The 19,628-nt window shown below is 40.0% G+C and overlaps 1 protein-coding gene across 1 annotated transcript in view; it reads right to left on the minus strand.

Annotated features, from left to right (window-relative positions):
• Positions 1–19,628, minus strand: part of LOC133380727 (contactin-4-like) — a 604,583-nt gene that overhangs the window by 183,386 nt on the left and 401,569 nt on the right. Inside the window, exons 7-8 of the mRNA XM_061618571.1 lie at positions 10,644–10,746; positions 8,144–8,328 (exon numbers count right to left, since the gene is read on the minus strand). Of these exons, the coding sequence (XP_061474555.1) occupies positions 8,144–8,328; positions 10,644–10,746 (288 nt within the window). The remainder of the gene's footprint in view (positions 1–8,143; positions 8,329–10,643; positions 10,747–19,628) is intronic.

Here is a 19,628-nt window from a genome sequence, read left to right on the forward strand (position 1 = left end):
TGAGTGAATGGGCGGAAAAATGGCAAATGCAATTCAATATAAACAAGTGTAAAATTATGCATATTGGAGCAAAAAATCTGAATTTCACATATACGCTCATGGGGTCTGAACTGGCGGTGACCGACCAGGAGAGAGACCTCGGGGTTGTAGTGGACAGCACGATGAAAATGTCGACCCAGTGTGCGGCAGCTATGAAAAAGGCAAATTCCATGCTAGCGATCATTAGGAAAGGTATTGAAAATAAAACAGCCGATATCATAATGCCGTTGTATAAATCTATGGTGCGGCCGCATTTGGAATACTGTGTACAGTTCTGGTCGCCTCATCTCAAAAAGGATATTCTAGAGTTGGAAAAGGTTCAGAAGAGCGCAACCAGAATGATCAAGGGGATGGAGCGACTCCCTTACGAGGAAAGGTTGCAGCATTTGGGGCTTTTTAGTTTAGAGAAAAGGCGGGTCAGAGGAGACATGATAGAAGTGTATAAAATTATGCATGGCACTGAGAAAGTGGATAGAGAAAAGTTTTTCTCCCTCTCTCATAATACTAGAACTTGTGGACATTCAAAGAAGCTGAATGTTGGAAGATTCAGGACAGACAAAAGGAAGTACTTCTTTACTCAGTGCATAGTTAAACTATGGAATTTGCTCCCACAAGATGCAGTAATGGCCACCAGCTTGGACGGCTTTAAAAGAAGATTAGACAAATTCATGGAGGACAGGGCTATCAATGGCTACTAGCCGTGATGGCTGTGCTGTGCCACCCTAGTCAGAGGCAGCATGCTTCTGAAAACCAGTTGCCGGAAGCCTCAGGAGGGGAGAGTGTTCTTGCACTCGGGTCCTGCTTGCGGGCTTCCCCCAGGCACCTGGTTGGCCACTGTGAGAACAGGATGCTGGACTAGATGGGCCACTGGCCTGATCCAGCAGGCTCTTCTTATGTTCTTATGTTCTTATGAGAATTGGGAACAACCATACCCACCCAATAACTTTCACACAGGGCACATCTACCCCCCTGTCTCACGCCCAGGGAGGGCCAGCCTTCTGCCAGTTGTAGATTCTCATTCTGAAAGTATCTGGTGACTTTCCCCTTTCACACAGTTCACTGCACAGGCTCTCATCCTGCACAGGAGCCACACATGCACCTTATACTCTCCCCACTACCAATCTCATGTAGATTGGTTTAAATATAATATAAAATAATAAAAATAGAAGAGGGTAGTACCCTTGCCCTCAGGACTCCCTAAGGCGCTCTCCAAGGTGTTGCCTCTTCAGTGGCGACCCCACTGGTGGCAGACCTGCTGCCCAAGGGCAGCTGGTCTTTTATGTCCCCTGACCCAGGCAGGAGCTGATGCAAGATGCAAGTTTGAGTGCAGCCTCTCCCTGGATTCTGGGTCAGGCAGGGGATCCCAGTCTTTACAGCCCTTACCAGGGATTCAGCTGTCCCAAGAGACAGAAACCCGGGGGAGCAAGCAAACAAGCACCCAGATGTTCGAATACTGACTTCCAGGGCAGGTCTTCTCCAGTGCCCCAGGGCTGCAGCTGTTCCCCTTGCCAAATGAAATCTCTTTGCCACCTACTGAAATGTGAAATGGTACCTTTGCTCATGATTTTAAACAGAGGACATGAAATAACTCTCAGATCTGTCATAAGTACCACAGTTCTTTCTGACTTTTGAGTGTTCCTTCCAGGTGTACCATTTGCGAGACAATCACAGATGGTAAGCCAAACAGATTGCTACATTTCAGTCAGTTCCAGGCCCTCTTATGGCTTTTAAGGCAGGAGAAGCAAATAGGAATTTCCTGCCATGCCTCAAGCAGAAGAATCCTAACCAGTCTTAAAGAGTCTATGCCCTCCTTTCTCAAACCATCCTGAAATGTTAAAGTATCCCAGTGTTATAACCTAACTTGATTTGCCTTTACATAATGCTACTTAGAATGGAGTCTGTGGCTCTTCTTTTAAGTACCTTATTTCTGGGTGGGTTGTGACATTGTACAACTGAGGTGGGAGAAGAGAGGTTAAATTGTCTACCCCTGATTTAACCTGTTTAATAGTACTGAACATGAAGCATGTTGATGCCACTGATACTACAGCAGAGGGTTTATTTTTTTAAAAAAAAATAAAAAGCACAAAAGGAAACTAGAGTCAGCATAACAGCAATAAACAAACAAAGCAAACCTCTTTTAACAACTTTACCAAGTGCTGAATAATATGGTTGGTGACAAAAAGAAGATGCCCTGGTTTATCCGCAGCAAGCAGGCAAATTTGAATTTAATTTTTCTTTGCTTTCTTTGCTATTCACAGAGGCAGATAACTCAGTTTAAAACAGTAACACTGTTAGGGCCAGATTTTAATCTTTGGGGATGCATTATGATAGAACATTTCACAGAGAAAGGCTGCAAGTAAGTGACAAGTTTGATTTTCCATATCAAATACTTTAGACTGTTCCTTTCTTTGGTTGTGAACTTTTGACTCAGTAGAAACAACTTGGAAAAACAATGCCAGCACTGCAGTTTTTCCCCCTAACAAAGATAAATTTCACACATTAAAAAAAGATTACAGATGTTACCATTCAGCTTTTGTTGCTATTACAAGATATTATATGTATATATTATAACAAACTGCTTTCATAATAATAGATTTGGAATGGCTATTTTGATGAAACTCAGGGGCTATTTTCATGGTTTATATTTTCAAAACAAATGCCCATTTCACATTTAAAAGGCAGCCAAAGTAAAGTTATTCATGTGATGGGACACTCCAAATCACAAGTTTATCATCTTGAACAATATACTAGTGAGACATCACCTCTAGACAAGGTTAACTTTTAAAAATATGACACAGGAATATAGTCGTAGTTGAGATGACAATAGAAACTTATTTGCCCATTTAGCCAATGCTAATGTACATAGCCAATGTGATTCTGTTTTGGTCTACATTATTTTATTTTGTTACATTTAAAATTGCCTACAAGCTCAAACCAACTTATTAATGTAAAAATATAATCAACTTTATTAAGAAACTGTTCATCCCGAGATCTGCTTCTAATTAGCCTTCCCAAACCTTGGGTTCTCTGATGTTTGTTGGACCACAACCCCCATCATCCTCAGCCAGCATGGCCAATGGTGAAGGATGATGGGATTGTAATCTAGCAACATCTGGAGACACAAAGTTGGGAAAGGCTGGTCTAAAGGAAACACACTGATATTCTTCAAACCACTCACATGGCCAGTATCCATTGGAGTTAAAAAGAGTCTTATGCTATTTCACATGTGAATGTTTATCTCTTCATTGCCATAATTTATTGTTTCTATAATGCTTAACATGTGCTAAACACTTTATATATTTTTCTTAAATCACAACAGGCACTGCCCAGAAAACTTAATCTAGTAAAATGAAGACTTGCAATCTAATAAAATGGAGGATGTGGGAGAGTGAGAGAATAAGAAGAAGCTATATATCAACCTTGGGTAAAGAAGGATAACATCAGAAAGAAGCACAATCTATCAATAAACTTCCCAAGAAAAATCATACTGGAGGGAGGGAAGAAGTCAAATAAAAGATGGAAGAGAATTCGATAGGAATGGAACAGGACATCAAGACTGATGTGTGAGAGCACACACAAAAAAGAAAGGTTGCAACCCTACATCCACTTACCTGGGAGTAAGCACCATTGAGAAGTAATGGGACTTACAAGTATACATGTATAGGACTGCATTGTAACATAGTACTGGAAGACTGAAGGTTATATGGAGGAAATTACAGGGAAAGAGGAGTTCCACAGCTAGAAGACAAGAGCAAAGGGACATATACATGAAGAACATAAGGTAGTTTGTATGGAAGCCCATACCAGGACATTAATACCACTGATTTTTGAAAAGAGGATGGTACAGCATCTTCTCTTTCTTCCCTAGGTATACCTGGGTGCCCTGAGAGGGTAGAAGGGGAGAGGCCAGGTCAGCAACCTCCCATCAAGTCCTAAAAATACTATCCATGACCTGAGAAAATTCTGCCATATTTATTGTTTTATCTTCTTTAGTTATTTAAAATTGAACACTGCTCTGAATAGAAAGACAGAAAGGCAGTATTCAAATGCAATAACTAAGTAAATGCATCTAACTCAAGAAGGAACATCTAGAATAAAAGGTGAAATTCAGGATATGGCAAACAACACATGTTCAGATATCAGAGAGTAAGGGTGCCTCCGGACTGGCGGTATTTTTTGGGAGTGATTCAGCTGCATACCAGAACTTCAGGTTTGCATATTTCAAGTGGATTATAGCATTCTGTCAACCTAGCGCAACAAATCCACTTAAAAACAACAACCCCAAAACAGACTTTTTGCTGTTGGGAAAGTGATGATAATATGGATTGAAAAGTTTCAGCTGAATGAATGAATGACTAACGGGAAGACATGTAAATACCCCATAAACAAATCAGGATGAATGCAGGATGAATGTTGATTGTTGTATAATAGGCCCACAAACAACTCAGAACTAATGCTTAATAAAGATGGGATTCAATCTAACCTAAGCTTTGTGCAAGCAAAACAGGATGAATGCTCAATAAATAGAATTTCCTGGAAGGACCCTTAGACTAAAAGAGAAGAAATGGTTGAGGGATCCAAAAGCTGTAATCCCATAGGAATGCTTATCTGGAAGCAATCCCCATTGAACACGGTTTGATATACTTCTGAGGAAATAATGTTTACACAAAATGGAACAAATGAGGAAAGAAAAAGAGTAAGCCATGATTCAGAAAGTATAACAGGAAACAAGATGATAAATAACAGTACTATTTAAACTAAATTGAGAATAAAGACAGTTCACAAGACTGTCAAAGATAGAAAATACATGAAATAGAGGTAAAACCAATCTTAATATGCTTTCCATCCCCCACCCCCTGACTGGAATATATGCTAATCTGCCATAGGATGTGGAGAAAAAAGTAAGTGATCCATTTGAGAAATAAACAATATTAGTGATATGAAAGGAAAGATAACCAAGTTTCTGTGAATATGAATAAAGAAAAAGTATAAAAAAGGAAAAGGTCACAAATCACAACAGATTTGGTAACTGCTACTAATAAGCAAACCAAACATTATCAAAACAGCAAGGGAGACAGTGAAAAGGAACAGTATGATGTTAGGATTTGGAGAAATGATTGAAAGTCAGAAGATGAAAAGAACAAGCAGCATGATTGACAACAATCAGAGCAGCCCAGCAATGACCAATAGATTTTACACCACTTCTGAAAAGATGGGGGCCTGATGGCATGACAGTCTCTCCTTCCAAAGTTGAAGGCAGGTAGGTCTATGTCCTGCCTATGAGGAAGTGGAAGCAGGGGTTGGAGCAAAGGTCTTAGGTTTGATAGTACATCAATCTCTCTCTCCAAAGTTCAAGGCAGATATTTCTTTGCTGTAGTGCCTCTGGAAAGTTGTAAGCCTGCAGCAGCTGTGGCTCTTCAAGTTTGATGGTATACCAGCTTCCAGTGCTGGCCTGAGCAGAGTCCAAATGGTGTCCTCTCTCTGCTAGGGCCAATACTTTAAAAAGGTCTTCCTGCACATTCAGGCACTTCATTCATTGCTATTTCATGTGATCACTTGAAATGGGTACTTCACCCTATTGCATGGCTGGGCTGGCTCTGACAGCCTCTCACTCCAAGTCCAAGACAGGGAGTTATTTGACAGTGCATTACTGCACACACTTTTGTGAATCTGGATGACCTACAACAGGGATAGCCAATGTGGTGCTTTCCAGATGTTGTGGGACTCATGAGCCCTAGCCAGCATGGCCAAAGGTCAGGGAGTTGTAGTCCAGAAACATCTAAAGGCTAGCTTTGACCTAGAATAAACCTAGATGAGCAGAAATGAAACATACTCCTGGTGTTGTTGGGGTATTTTTGGATGGGACTTCCTTCAGAACAAGAACATAACATGGTGCTGGAAATAGTCTAGCTATCCAACACGTTATTGAGAAAGAATATTCTCTTCAAATCATTAAAAGTAGCACAAACCCTTCTAATTGTAAACATAATTCATTTTCAAAAGTGTAGTGTAATTTGAAAGATGGTGCTAAATTTGCAATAGAACATGGACTTTAAATGGTTCTGTCAGGATCAGTGGTACTGATAACACACTTCATAGGAGTCCCACACATATGTGATTTTATGTTCTATCTTGTACCTGAATGTACTCACCCATAAGAGTTTTAGAAAGGATCTGATATGATATGGAAATAGTACGATATGATCTAATGTAGGGTCAAAATGGACGTAACATTAATTGTGTTGCTGAAATTAACATGCATGTGTTTTGTTATGTAAATAGCAGTTATGGACAAGCCTCAGCAGCCTTAAGGCTGAGGGTGAATGTGGGATAAAGAAGTGTAACCCTTTGTCTCTCTCTCCCATGGTCTCAACAAAAACCACCCCTCTGAAACTGCTGTCTGCATTTCAAGGGAAGCATCCCTTGATGTGAATGGGAACTTCTCTTGAAATGAAAACAGCATCTGGAAAAGAGATCTTTGTTGAGATGGGGGCAGGGAGAAATAGAGTTAAGCTGTTTCACCCATGGTCCTGAGGATGTTCAGGTTTCCCTGTAGTTCTTATTTACATAACAAAACACATACACATGGATTGTGTTTATGAGTTTGGTACTTATACAGTATTTTTCAGACGTATTTCCAAAGATATTAGCATGAGAAGAGTGTGGCAACCATTTCTTCAGCATTATCACATCTGAAGTACAGTTACCACCTATCTCTTCTGCAGAACTTGGTGTAACCCAGAATTTAACATTGTTTACTCAATGCCAATATTGGGCAAGTGTGTTCACAAATTCCAGACAACCTTCAATGACTTGACCCAGGAATAGCCTAGCCCTAGCCATTCTCATATGGCTACCGGATGTTCAAGAGGACACTGGTGGCCCTGAGTTGTACTGGCCACAGGCTACTATCCCAACAATTTAAAGGAGTCTTGGAACTGGCTAAGTCCAAAGGAACTTGGAACACACCTACTTACCTTTTTTCTGGGCCCACTCCAACTAATTCACATTTATATGGGGGGAGGGAACCTGGAGGTCTGAATCTTCACATGTAGTGCTTAGAAATGCATATCCAGATGTTCAAATTTGCAGTAGACTTGCACTGAATTTTTGTGGGGCTTTGTTGGGCTTTTTGCAGCGACATACTGTGTGTGTGCATAGAACAGTTTTTGTGAAAAAAAGCAGCATATTCCTTGAACTAAATATTACCTTTAGTAAAAAATCAAGATCACTCCCTTCTCTTGTTAGGAGAAGTGAAGGGTTTATGCTATGAATTTCAACCTTTAAAGTAGCTGCAACAGCCACTTCAGGGGAGGCAATGCAATAGGGTGAAGCACCCCATTTCAAATGATCACATGAAATGGCAATGAATGAAGTGTCTGAATGTGCAGGAAGACTTTTTTAAAGTATTGACCCTAGCAGAAAGGGCAAGGGCCAGGCTACATATACTGGTGTAGATTGCCTTCTCTAAAGTGGCTGATGCACTGTTATTCTCAATAAGTTCCTTCCTCTCTTTTCAACAGAGGAAGAGGACCACTCTTTACAGATTGTTTACTTCATATGCAAACATTTTCACCCCTGTTCATATCATTTGCAGGCAGATATACAGATAAAGCCCATAATTATTTTTGCACAAGAACTACTCTTTGGCTAATGATAAAACTTCCTGAATTCAGTATAAGTGGACACTGAGACAAAAGGTTGTCCAGATTAAATGCTAGCCAGAAATGAGAACTCTACTTATTAAGGAACAATCAGTCCTAAAATGAAATCATAGGCCAAAACAGTCAAAGTTTTTCAGAAGAGCATGTGGTTTTCCACCAGATGTAGGAGAAAGACAGATAAATTGCTTTACAACTGCTTTTTATATCTTACCAGACCAATCTCCTTCTTCCAACATACATTTTTATTTCTCCCTCACTTCCCAGCCTCAATCAATATGCCTGTCTCAGAGGTTTTTATTTTATATAAAATTACACTTGCTGAACAGTCCTATTTGCAAGACAAATATGAAGAGAAAAATCAACATTGACACTGCAACAAAGCATTTACCAATTTTGGCCTCAGTTATAATGAAAAACAGGTGAGTAAATAATCTGGGTACCATAAAACGTCAGCTGGCCTCTGGCCACGTTCTTCCCTCTCACATTTTCAGCCACACACTCATATAGGCCAGCATCTTCCTGTTGAAAGTTTGGGATTTCAAGAATGCTGCTTGATTTGTGCCTCCGAGTTTTTCTGGGGATTTGTTTTCCATCTGCTCTTCTCCAGCTGATTGTAGGAACTGGGCTGTTTATCAACAACAAAAGGGGGGGGAGCCTGATGGTAAAGGCTACATTCTTTGAACTAGGCTGCTATTGATAGATAATTTATTTTCTTTAAAACATGCAATCTATCATTTCAAATATGTTCATAAAACAACTAGCCCACAAAGTTTCTAGCAAAAAATATATGTAATATCTGTGGTATAAGAGGAACCCAACATTTGTAAAGTTTTTCAGCCTAATTACTTGGACCTCAAGAGAATTACAGAGTAATCCAAATGGTTTCCAAATTGTGGAAAGCTGGCAGGGCAATGGTGGAGGAGGAGCCAGTGGAGAGCTCCATAGCATCCACTTCCTACTTGGGAGCCACTGGCCTGATGGGGCACCAGCTTCATCAGGAGCTGCATGCACGAGCGGGAAGGAAAAAGCCAGCTCCACGAATCAGCCTCCTGAGCAGTTAAGCATTCCCTATAGATGGCCATTACAATTGTTTTTTTACTGTGCTAGTATTTTGGCGGGTGGAGTTTCCAGGGACATCAGGACCGGGGGGGCTCCAAACGCAAGGCTCTTGCATAAGTTCCCCCCCATGGCTCTGCCATGCCACACCCTCATCTCCAACACCGGCCCTCCACCTGCCAGGCTGGCCATCCCTGGCAGGCATTCAGTAGTGCCGGGAGCCTGCCAGCACAGCTGGGGGGCTGTGGCATCCAACTCCCCCCAGCCTAGCAGAAAGGTCTGTTGGATTGCTCCCTTAGTTCAAATTCCCCTGAAATACTTTATCCACACACATTTTCTAGTTAAAACTGCTCTTATTATCTGATATTCAGAACCTATGCCTTCAGTTAGCTGCCTCCGAACTCAGGTCTTTACTGCTTATGGCTATGGTTATTCTTCTCAGAAGAACTGTGTTGCTTATTCTCTGGAATAAAACTAAGATCCTGTATGACCTAAGGCATGTTCATAGGTGTGTATGATTAGCTGAAATAGCAAACATTTATTTATAATAAGTGGTACCTGCCAACTATATAATCAATTCTATAGTGATTTTTAACTGCTGTCTAAATCAGTCTTGTAGATCCTTTGTCTTCCTCCAATCTCCACCCTTTCACTTGGAGTTAATTTAACTTTGCCTTACGCAAAAGCCTCCCAGAATAACAAGTTTGGCAAATCTGGGCAGTTCGGCCCTTGGACGATAGACATTTCCTCCCTTGTTCAAGCAGAAGTACTTTTAATTTGAATAAAGATACATGTTTCATGTTTCTCCCAGCAATAATTTGTCACTGGCCTAATGTAAAAGTCACAGTATGTGGAGCCTACCCAGCAGTTGCTTCAGGAATAAACCACTGCCAAGCTGTCGGTGCAAATGTACCCAAAATAAGGAGGGAGTTCCTCACGAATGAGCACCAAGCAACTTCTAAGATTGGACAATCAGGGGTCTGGGAAATGCTGCTAAAGAATTTTGGAATGTAATACAGATATTAAAGCAAATACATTGTTCATCATTATATGCTCCTCCACTTCTTAAATATTAGTTTTTAAATACTCTAAATTTCAGAATTAGGCATATGCCAACAAACTTGTAACATCTGTAATGTCTAAATCATGTAATTTTATAATTGCATTTAACTTAAGAAATATATATTAACAACATAGGAATAAGCTTTCTGGATCAAAACAAAGGTCTGTCCACTCCATCTAGTTCAGCAGCCAGTTTGATGTCTCTGGGAGATCACAGGCAAGGTATAAGGTAAAGGCTTACTCTATTATTTACTCACATCAGCTTATACCTGAAGGTCAACTTTTTGGATCAGTTTACTATAATTATACCCTGTAATCCAAATCTATAACACAGATTTATATAATGGAATTATGATACCTCATTTATATTAAGTACCGAACACTTATTTTTTTTCAATTGAATAACTTACCATGACATCAATTTTTATTTCTTGAGTGGCTGCAGCCAATATAGATATTATCAATTTATATGTTAAGGTGTTTTTTTTTTCTCAAGGGGCAGGGAGAGAAATTGTCTTGACTTACCTCACATGCATGCACCAAACCGCATCAGTAACTTTTCTTACTAAACACACAGCAGACAAAACTAAGCCAAGTGATCTTAATTTGGAGTAACAATGTACATGTACATTTGTATAGCACTGCAAAATGAACAGTCCACAGAGCATGGCTATTCATTTAAAAGGGGTGTGAGTGAGTGCCTTAAGCTAAGAGAAATAATGGAGGTTGTGTAAAACGGAAAATCCACATTTTAGTTAATTGTGCCCTAACTCTCTGGAAACTGTTTTATTTCAGCTGAATAAGTGAAAAGCAAAAACTTACTTTCCCAATGCAAAACATTCCAGTCTCACAGTTGTTCCTTTTGCAGATGGAACCATTTCTGGGAATTGCACTTCTATTTTTGGCTCGTATTCACCCATCACTCCTGTGAACATATAATAGATGCTAAATTGGCTTGAATTGTGCATTACATACCCTCAAGTATTCCTGAGTTAACCCAGGGCAGTTTTATACATCATTATGTCCCCAATTAATCTGTTCATTTCAAACAGGACCTCATCTCCAACAGCCGCACACAGTGAGCTCCTTTTCCCATTTACTGCCAGAGGAAAATTTGTTTTTCAGCTCTCAGCCATCTGCCTAAGATTACATCTCATCATGGCTCCTTGCTTTTTTCATTTTTCTGCATTCTTCTTGTGAAAAGGAAAGCACTAATAAAGTACAATCAATGCCTTTTGGAGAAAGTAATGCAGAGCAAACAACTGTTGCAAAAACTGTTGATAAAGCACTGCGGGCTAATCAAAGCTCCTATTAACTATACGGTGCAATATCCTCTGCGCTGCTATACTGGTTGAGTGGTTTCCTTAACTTTTACTGTGTCAGTAAATCATCATCATTCATTGTGTTTTTTTTTAAATTATATTAAAGAAATGGTACACATAAAACAATTATATTTATGCTAAATCAACACATTTCTTACAAACCAAGCAGCTTCCAAAACTGTGTAAATAATATTTCTTGAAGATCAGTTACAGTCAAATACATGAGCATGGTTTCATGATCCAGTCCCTTTTTTTGAGCATTTGTTTATTCTCAGCTCAAGTAAGACTAAAAGTTTAAATACAGTAGGAGTTGGGCAAGCCTGTAGCTATCAGAAAGCAGTAATTATATGTAAATTAGATCCAAAATGACAACCTTCGGGAATGTAGTTGAGGAGCTAGATGGCTATACTGTGCCTGGGATTGCAGCCCACTATTTAGACAATGTACTGTCATGGATTTTGCATGATTATTCCTGTCTTTGCTGGATGACTGGCTTATATACCAGGTCGTCAGTTGAAGCTAATGACAGGAGCGAAGATGATAGCTGGGAATTGTTTTCATCTTTTGAAACAAACTACCAGTTCAGGTTTCCAGAAGACAACACTCCTCTGGCAGAAGAAGGGGACCGCTAAATACAGTTTGAATAGAGAGAAGCACATAGAGAGGGCCCAGAGTTTTAAAGATAGAATTAGCTAGAAACTGTGGCACAGAGGGATCTACAGAAGTTGCATTCTGCAATTCTAATGCACACTGTGCTATCTGCTTATTGAAGTATATTTGATTTCATGATGCTTTGCTTTTATATTTGTAACTAAAGCAAATTTGATAAAGACAAAATGAATCACTGATGCTATAGCATCCAAGGAAAATGAATACCAGGAGTATTGCCCCCTTTCACTGTTTATGGAAACGTGGCACACATAATAGTACTTTCAGAATTAAGCCATGGTCCCACACTCAACAGATACTTATAGCTGTTCCTACTGTCCCTTTCTTGCTATGTACATAGAAGAGAGTTCACTCCAAATCCAATACCAGAGGCACTATAACATGGTTTGTAGTTTTCTTCTGCTGCAAGTATTTCTGCAACAATGACAATGGAAATGACAATAACAAACTCTTACTACTGGTACTACCAGTATTAAATATTTATAACAACAATGAACTAGATCCTCAACTGAACAGAGAATGGCATATAAAACAAGGATGGGAATGAAAAGAGAACAGAGGCATCAAGTAGTAGCAGATGAGCAAGCAAGATGAAACTAGTGTGCTTAAGGACGTGAAGGAGAAAAGGCAAGGGGTATAATGAATTGGAGAAGAAAACACTCTTTTCTGAATCTATTGTATATGGTAGCCTCCCTTTCTCACCCCCAAATAAGCTTTTGGAACATTTTCCAAAAATGCATTTAGAGAATCTCATTAACAGGTGTGTGCAGTCTCCTCCTGCTGCACACAAGGATTTATATACTGGAGTAAGTAAAATCTATATTTGGGGAAGGAAGAGAAATAGGACATACCTGATCTCCTCTGAAAAAATGCACAGAACATAAGCACCAGCTTTTCCTGAGCTTCTGAAATCTGGTTGGGATTGGACATGTGCATACCTATGCAGGCACCTCTCCAATTCAATGTAGTTCAAGATTTTCTACCATGGGGCATTCAACCTATCTAGGTCTTCACTGGTTAGGGAATGAAGATTTCTCCTGCCTCAGGATCTCTTCCTTTCCTTGAACTTTGGGTAACTCAGGTATCCTGTGCTGCCTAAGGTAAGGCCACCCCAAAGTTTGAGAATTGTCATTATTGCTGAAGAGATTTCCTACAACTTTGAAAAAATAAAATACAATATGATACATATTTAGATATAACAACAAAAATATATCTAGATACCTCTTTACTTTTTTCTTGTCCTCATACCCCTGGTTAGGTAAGTCCTTTTATAGGCATAGATTTCTCAGAATGAATGTAAGTTAATGCTTATATCAGTTTTACTTTCTGTTCTGCTTCAGCATAATAACAGTTTGCATCTTTTTTTAATTCAATTTGCTTCAAAGACACTCCGTCTGTATGATATAAAGTGCAACTGCCACATAAAGTCAGTCATCCAAACAAAATGTGCTAAAGATACTTGTGTGGATTGCATCCTAAACAGCCAGAAAACACCAGTCACTGTTAGTATTCTATTTCTGTCAACGGGCTATCTAAAGGGAGCATATGTTTCTCCAAGCTTTTTAGCATTCATCACCTCAAAGTATTTTTTAAAAAGTGCTGTAAGCAAAACATGTGCTAGCTCCACACAGACCTGGCCTCTTGGACTCTGCAGACTGAGGGTGCTAGCACACAGGCCATGTGGTTGTGATGGAAGTCTACAAAAGGATGGGATACAAAAGGACTGCAGTTCACCTACCCATGTGGCAGAATTACTCATGTTATGGGAGTGTGAATGATGAGACCCTAATGATCTCTCCAAACTGGTTGAATGGGCAGTAAAATGGCAAGCACAATTCAATGTAAGCAAGTCTAACGTGATGCACATTGGGGCAAAAAATCTTACGGGGTCTGAAATGGCAGCGACTAATCAGGAACAAGACCTTTGGGTCATCATGGATAGCTCAATGAAGATATTGACCTACTGTGCTGTGAAAATGATAAATTCCACATCAGGGAACATTAGGAAAGTGATTGAAAATAAAACTGCCAATATCATAATGCTGTTATACAAATCTATGGTGAGATCGCACTTGGAGTACTATGTACAGTTCTGGCTGCCTCCCCTCAAAAAGGATATTGCAGAGCTGGAAAAGGGCGATCAAAATGATCAAGGGGATAGAGCAATTCCCCTATGAGGAAAGTGGCTTTTTAGATTAGGGAAATGGTAAGAGGGGACATGATTAAGGTTTATAAAATTATGCATGATGTGGATAAAGTAGATAGGGAGTTTTTCTCCCTCTCCCATACTAGAACTTGGGGCCACCTGCTGAAGCTGAATGTTGGAAGATTCAGGGTAGACCAAAGAAAGTACTTCTTTGCACAGTGTCGTGTTAACCCCTGGAATTAATAGATTCTATGTTCCTCATAGGAAAAAGACCCAAGGCACAATGGCAGGAAAGTCCAAGAAAAGTCTGAAGAAAACACTGCGTCTGGGAGAGCTGGACAGTGCCATTACGCCCTTCAGTGTGAGAGGTACAGGCTCACAGGAAGCAGACTGCATAGCTTACCATTCCAGACCAATTATCTGGAACCTCCTTGTTTCAGGCTCTAGGACTGGATAGATTCCACAGGTAATGTAAGATGATAAACAAACAGGTCATGGCACCCAAGATATTTTGCTGCCTGAGGCAAAGGACAAGATGCCACCTTCCTCCCACAATTTCACATACAGAAGCCGACTGGGGGTTGAATTTTACTTCCATACTGGCAATAGGACAGCATCCTCTACTGCACCTGAGTGGAGCTGAGGGAATCCCACTTGCTTTGGAGGTCATCACAGATGAAAGTGGCCAAGGGGCTCAGTAGAAATGGCTGGGGTGAGGGGTGTTTCCCCAGGTCACCTGAGGTGATTGCCTCACTCTGCCTAATGGTAGGACATGTCCTGATGATGCCTGTAGAAGAGTCTGCCACCAGCACTGAATAAGAGATCTATGTAAAAATCAGCAGTAATACTGGCAACCAATCAAGAAAAAGCAGCGTACAGCCAGGCCAAGGCTTTTTGCTCCCTGGCTAGTTGCTAGAAAAGCAAGAGAACAAGGACATTTTCCACTTCTCTCCTTCCCCATTTTAATATTGTATATCTAAAGTTTGTCCCATTTGTGCTAGGCTTCACCCTAGAGTTGACTATCAAAAATGCCAGCTCTGCCTTTGGAAGGAATTAATGTATTGATGGACAAATTAAAAGAATTTGGACCGTTAGCAGGATTTAAGATCAACAATCAAAAAACAAAGATGTTGGTGAAAAATTTAACTTTAAGGGAACAGAAAGAGTTAATGGACAAGACAGATTTTACAATAGAGAAAAAGTTGAAATATTTAGGTATCATTATGACAAATAAAAATTCAAAGTTGTTTCATAATAATTATGAAAAATTATGGACAGAGATTAAGAAAGATCTGCTAAGATGGGATAAACTACAATTGTCATTAATGGGTAGAATATCTGTGATAAAAATGAATGTATTACCGAGAATGATGTTTTTGTTTCAAACAATACCTGTAATATCCTCTGATTTACCTTTTAAACAATGGCAAAAAGAAATCTCTAAATTTGTATGGCAAGGAAAAAAACCAAGAGTTAAATTTAAATTACTACAAGACGCCAAAAAAAGAGGAGGACTGGGATTACCAAATCTGAGACTTTATTTTGCTGCCTGCTGTTTAGTCTGGATAAAGGAATGGATTTTATTGAGGAATAAAAGACTATTGGATTTGGAGGGCCATAACCTGAAGTGGGGATGGCATGGATATCTATGGTATGACAAAGTAAAAGTAAATGTAGACTTTAATAATCATTTTATAAGACGTCCTCTGTTGAAAATATGGAATAGATATAAACCAAGGTTCTATTCGAAAATACCATTATGTGTCTCAAGTCAAGAAGCGTTTTACAGAAGAGAAATGGCTGGAAAAGAGAAATGGTTAACTTATCAAGAACTATTAGAAAATGTACATGGAGAATATATAATGAAAGAGAGAGAACAACTGATAAAGGAAGGATATAGTTCTCAATGGTTTGCCTATTTACAATTGTTAGAAAGATATAAAATGGACAAGAAAATGTATGGGTTTGAAATAAGTAAATCTGATTTTGAAATAGGTTTGTGTACAAATGATGAAAATATAATTGCGAAAATGTATAAACTCTTACTGAAAATGGATATGGAAGAAGAACAAGTAAAAGAGTGTATGGTAAAGTGGGCAAAAATTTTTGGTTATAACATACAAATGGATCAATGGGAAAATATGTGGAAAAAAGGCTTGAGATTTACATTATGCTATAATTTTAAAGAAAATTTCTATAAAATGATGTACCGTTGGTACATGACTCCAGAAAAGTTGTCAAAAATGTATAGTAATGTTTCTAATGTTTGTTGGAAATGTAAACAACAAGAAGGATCATTTTATCATATGTGGTGGCTGTGTAAAAAGGCAAAACCATTTTGGGCACAGATAGGTAGGATGATGCAAAAAATTCTAAAGATAAATATTCAGTCAAAACCAGAATTTTTTTTACTGGGTTTTATGGATAAACAAATAGAAAAGAAATATGGAAGAATAATATTATATATGATTACGGCAGCAAGATTATTATATGCACAAAAGTGGAAAATGGAATCAACACCAACAACGGAAGAATGGCTATTGAAATTAATGGACTTAGTAGAGATGGATAAATTGACATGTCTACTTAGAGAAAAATCGACAGACACATTTCTTAAGGAATGGAAGCCTCTCTTAGACTTTTTGTTGAAAGATCAAAATAAAATGATGATATTGGGATTTGACGATTAACTAAGATAGCCTATGGAGAAAAGTGATCCTGTATGTATATATTAAGGGACAGGTTTGATGTATATTATATACTTATAGCTGATCTGCGACAAATCGGAAGTCAACTATTTTATTTTTATTTTTTTTGTTGTTATGTTTTTTGACTTTGTTTTGTTTGTCTTTTGAAAAATTTGAATAAAAATTATTAAAAAAAAAAAGCCAGCTCTGCCCCAAGATTTGCCATTCAGGGAAGCTTGGCTAAACATATATGCTTGAAAGAGGTGTTTAGAGGTCACCACTGTCATTGTCTCACAAATTATCTGGGGGATGGCATTCCAGAGAGTGGATGCTATCACTGAGAAAGCCCACTTCTCCCTTATCACCAAGTGACACTCCACTGGTCAGATCAGCAGGGTCTCTTTGGAAGTTTGATCTGTACTAGGGGAAGCAGTCTGCTAGGTAACCTCATCCTGAATGTCATTACCAAACCTGGAACTTGGCTCGGTAGCTGATATGCAGCCAGAGCAGGTCTTTATAATATGTATAAAGCTGGGTGTCCCACTAAGCAGTCTAGCAACTGCATTTTGCAATAGCTGCAGCTTCTGAACCAGGCACTACATAGCCTCATATACAACATATTACTGTGAAGTTACCAATGTATGGACTACTGCCAAGGCTATCTTTGGTCATAGTAGGTACACTAACCAAATTTGGTAATGGGTGCTCCAAGCTACTGAGGTCACCTGAGCTTCTAGGGACAGCAAAGGAACTAGGAACACCAGCTCTTTAAGAGAGAGTGCAACCTCACTCGCTGTTGGTGCACAACCCAATTCCTCGACCTGGGAACCACTCATCCATATGGTCTCCAACTTGTCAGGATTCAGATGCAGTTTTGTTTATTTGTAAAAATATTTATATGCCACCAACTCATATAAAATATCAAGGCAGTGTGCAACAATATCTACAAGTACAATAAAACATAAAAAATAATACACTACAAAATAAGCTTTAAAATGATTGTTTATATCCCACTCTTCCTCCTAAAGGAGCCCAGGGTGGCAAACACACAAATGACAAAACAATGAACACACAAATGACAAATCTGTTTTTAAACAGTTACAGTAGGGCCCCACTCACACGGCAGAGGTTCCAGATCCCTGCCAAAAAGAGAAAATCGCCGAAAAGTGGAACATAGCCGCGGGGGGGGGAGACACGTCAAGGAAAAGATGCTGCTGCAGCCTCTCTCTGTTCCCTGGGTAGGCCTTGGGATCTGGGGCGGCACATCATTTGCTGTTGGTTGCCCTTCTTATGTCTCGTTTGTGGGGGGGAAGAACTTTCCTGAGGCAGCAAGTATGGGTGAAGCTGGAGGGAGAGGATCCCACAGGGCTTTGAGCCCAGGCGATTCCATTTAGAAGCTTACTTTGCTGAGGCAGTCGGGATATCCTCGGCCCCGTGCCGCCTCTCGTTCCTGTAGCAGCAGGACTGTGCCTGGGAGGCCGAAGGGCACAGCTGCTGGACCCTCATGCTCAGGCCGGTGCAGAATGCATCTCTGGTAAGGCACCCTCAGCTTTATGCAGGCACCAAGTCCTTGCAAGACCTGAGACCACCTAGCAGCTCATGTTTAGTCAAGTCTTTCTTCAGCTCCTTGTAAATAAGCTCAGTTGAAATACTTAGTCCTCCTGCAGGCCTCCGGAGTTTCCCTCCGTGCGGCCCAGTGCACCCGAGGGGGCGTAGGCAGAGGCTGGGCCCTCCCAGCGTCCATCGAGGAACGGCGGTGAGACCTTGGCAAGAAGGCCCCATGAACACTGGCCAGTCACATTTGCTTGCCTGGGCCCCGGCCCTGGGACAACAAAACGCAACCACCCGCGACTGCTCGGTGGTCAAGTCTGAGGGCCGCACTGCATGAGCCCCACCGGTCCCATGGGGGGGAACCTGGCCGCTTCCCATGCGTCGGCACATCCGTCCTCCCCGCCGTATTAGCGGAGTGCTGAGAAGTGGGACCCTACTGTATAATACAGATGCAGACTGTTTAAACAGCAAACAGCTGTATAGGCCAATCAGCATAAAAAGGTCTTCAAGAAACACCTGAAAGTTAACAGTGAGGATGTCTGTTGAATCTCCCAAAGAGTATTCAACAAAATGGGACCTGCAACACTAAATGCCTGATTCTACTTGAAGATACTCAAGCCTCTGTAATATGAGGACAACTAACAGCACTCCTCTGGATTATCACAATGATCGAGCTGGGATATAAGGGCTCAGGTGGTTCTTAAGATCCTTATTAGCCTTCATCCAGTCTATCACTGCAACCAGACATCAGTTTAGGAAATGCAGAACCTCTCCTGATTCAGATATTACAGAGAAATAGAGCTGGGTATCAGCATACTGGTGGTATCTTGTGCCAAATCTTAAATAGTACTAGGACCAAGAAATATTGTGGGCAAATATATATATTAAACAGCACTGCGGCCTTGCATAATATGAGCCTAGAGCAAGCACTCTAGACCCAGAGTCCCAGTTTACAACTCTGTTTTTCCCTTTTCTCAGAATGGGTGAAAAATGAACAGCTTTGCTATCTGCATGCCCAGAATGAACACATACAGGAAATCAAGAGAGAAGCACTGCCAACAGGTTTTGTGCAGTGAAAGGTAAGAAGGGTACTTTGACTGAAGAGAACAGACTACAAGTTGTAAACTCTTTTTAAAGCTATAACTCCCACTCCCATTTTTAGGGACAGGTTGTAGAAGAGAAGTCCAAACATGAAGACAATTCTTACTATGGAAAGACAAGAGCAAAGGTTATTTTAAAAAAGGTTTTATACCACACAGATTGCCTTTTTATATTCTTCTTGTCACAATGAAATAAATACAGTTTCTACAAAGCAGTAACAAACTGGTCTTATATTGATCCAGGGAACTGCTTAAACAAAGTCTACTTTTACCATTGCTTGGCTGTCCCTGTTTTTGATATGTTTTAGTTCCCTGAGGAGAACATGCTACCT

Source organism: Rhineura floridana, chromosome 3 (assembly GCF_030035675.1).
Source record: "Rhineura floridana isolate rRhiFlo1 chromosome 3, rRhiFlo1.hap2, whole genome shotgun sequence".
Lineage (NCBI taxonomy): Eukaryota > Metazoa > Chordata > Lepidosauria > Squamata > Rhineuridae > Rhineura > Rhineura floridana.